Source organism: Prosopis cineraria, unplaced genomic scaffold (assembly GCF_029017545.1).
Source record: "Prosopis cineraria cultivar Desert tree isolate PC_DT_omini unplaced genomic scaffold, ASM2901754v1 PC2, whole genome shotgun sequence".
Lineage (NCBI taxonomy): Eukaryota > Viridiplantae > Streptophyta > Magnoliopsida > Fabales > Fabaceae > Prosopis > Prosopis cineraria.
Window position 1 is genome coordinate 28,653,224 of NW_026555333.1, and position 1,628 is coordinate 28,654,851.

The window sequence follows — 1,628 nt, forward strand, 5'->3', positions numbered from 1 at the left end:
AACAAATTTATGGCATGTTGTTGATTGTTCTTTTGATAGTCGTATTGTGTTGCTGCTTTCATTGGTTATGTTGTTTTGCTGTTTTGTATTGTTTTATAAACCATTATTAGTATGACCATTATCTTGACTTTAGAGGCTGGATTTTAAATGTAACTTTTTAAAATAATTTTTATTTAGATTTACTATAGGTTTTAATTTGATTTTTAAAGCCTACTATATATATGCATTGAGTAGGTTTCAAAGTCTTCTAGACTAAAGGTAAGATGCCTTTTTAAAGGTCTACATATAAAGTTGGGCAACATTGTGCTCTTTTTTATTTTGCATGGGCAATATTGCGTAACCTGATTGTTTAATACACCTTGTTCTCTTGAGAGAATAATTTGAGGCCATAAATGCCCTTTAACCTTAAAATTTATATTGATGTTTTTTGCTCTTCCACAGTTAGTATGTTGGTATATTTGTAAAACAGCATAGGCATTAGTTTTAGTAACAAAATTTTATATTTGAACCCATGTGAATGTGAAAAAAAATGGTAAGGTTGCTTGAAATAATTTTGAAGGAATGGAAATGATTTGATACTTTAAAATTTTTTATGGAAAAAAAAAACTCAAAAGTATGAAAAAGACAATATCGTCCTTCTAGAAAATAAATAATAAAAAATAGTGTTGTCAAAAAATTAAAAAAAAAGGAAAAAAAAAAAAGGTTTCTTGAATCAATTGGCTTAGTAAGGCATCTTCACTAGAGTATATGGAACAAATTAGAATGGTATGATATTGACTGCATATTTCAAAGATTTTAATCTAATGGGACATATAGGGACCCGCCTATAACTATGGGAATAGCAATGAAGGATTGAAAAATCCAGTCTGGGTTATGATATTTAAATGATTCAAAATAACAACATATCTGATCTGATAAGTTTTATTTGAAATTCCTTTGATAAAGAAAATTTTTATCTAACCATCGCATATGCTAACTCTGACAATATAAATGTGAAATTTCCTTGGTTTTTACTAATGTGATGCACATATCAATACAGATATGATGATCCCACCTTTATCAAGGCCTCTAAGGATAATAGATTTTCTCAAACCGTATGTACAGAAAATTCATTTTACAAATAATTACGTGAGTGCTCTAGTAATCCACACACCAACTGCTACTATAGCTTGTTCTGCAAGCTCTCAGGAGAAAGCATTAAGGTCAAGTTTGGAAACAACCTATAATGTAGCTGCAGCTGTGAAGATTGGGAAGATACTAGGTGAACACCTTTTGCTCAAGAATATAACTGCTATTAGTATTCACTTAAAGAGAGAATAGAAGTATCATGGTAAAGTTCGAGCTATTGTTGATTCTGTCAGAGATGCTAGTGTTAAATTGCTCTGAGTTATTCTCGTAGATATTTAGTTGAAGCTTGGAGAGAGTATCCTTCTGGACCTTGTATTGGGAAGCTTTTATATCATTTTAGCATAAATTCATAACAATAATTAATCCAAGATGCTCACTTTTATTCCATTTAGTTTTCTAACATTATTATAATAAGAAAGTTAAACGTGCTAAATTAAGTTTCTATGATAACATTGTTAAGTATTGGTAATTAGAAGTTACGACCCTTGATGGTTGCATGC

The 1,628-nt window shown here is 30.0% G+C and overlaps 1 protein-coding gene across 1 annotated transcript; it reads left to right on the forward strand.

Annotated features, from left to right (window-relative positions):
• The first annotated feature begins 1,041 nt into the window (after positions 1–1,041).
• Positions 1,042–1,320, forward strand: LOC129302023 (uncharacterized). The gene has a single exon (XM_054940688.1). It carries the CDS (start codon positions 1,042–1,044, stop codon positions 1,318–1,320), a length of 279 nt encoding a protein of 92 aa, XP_054796663.1.
• Positions 1,321–1,628: the final 308 nt, after the last annotated feature.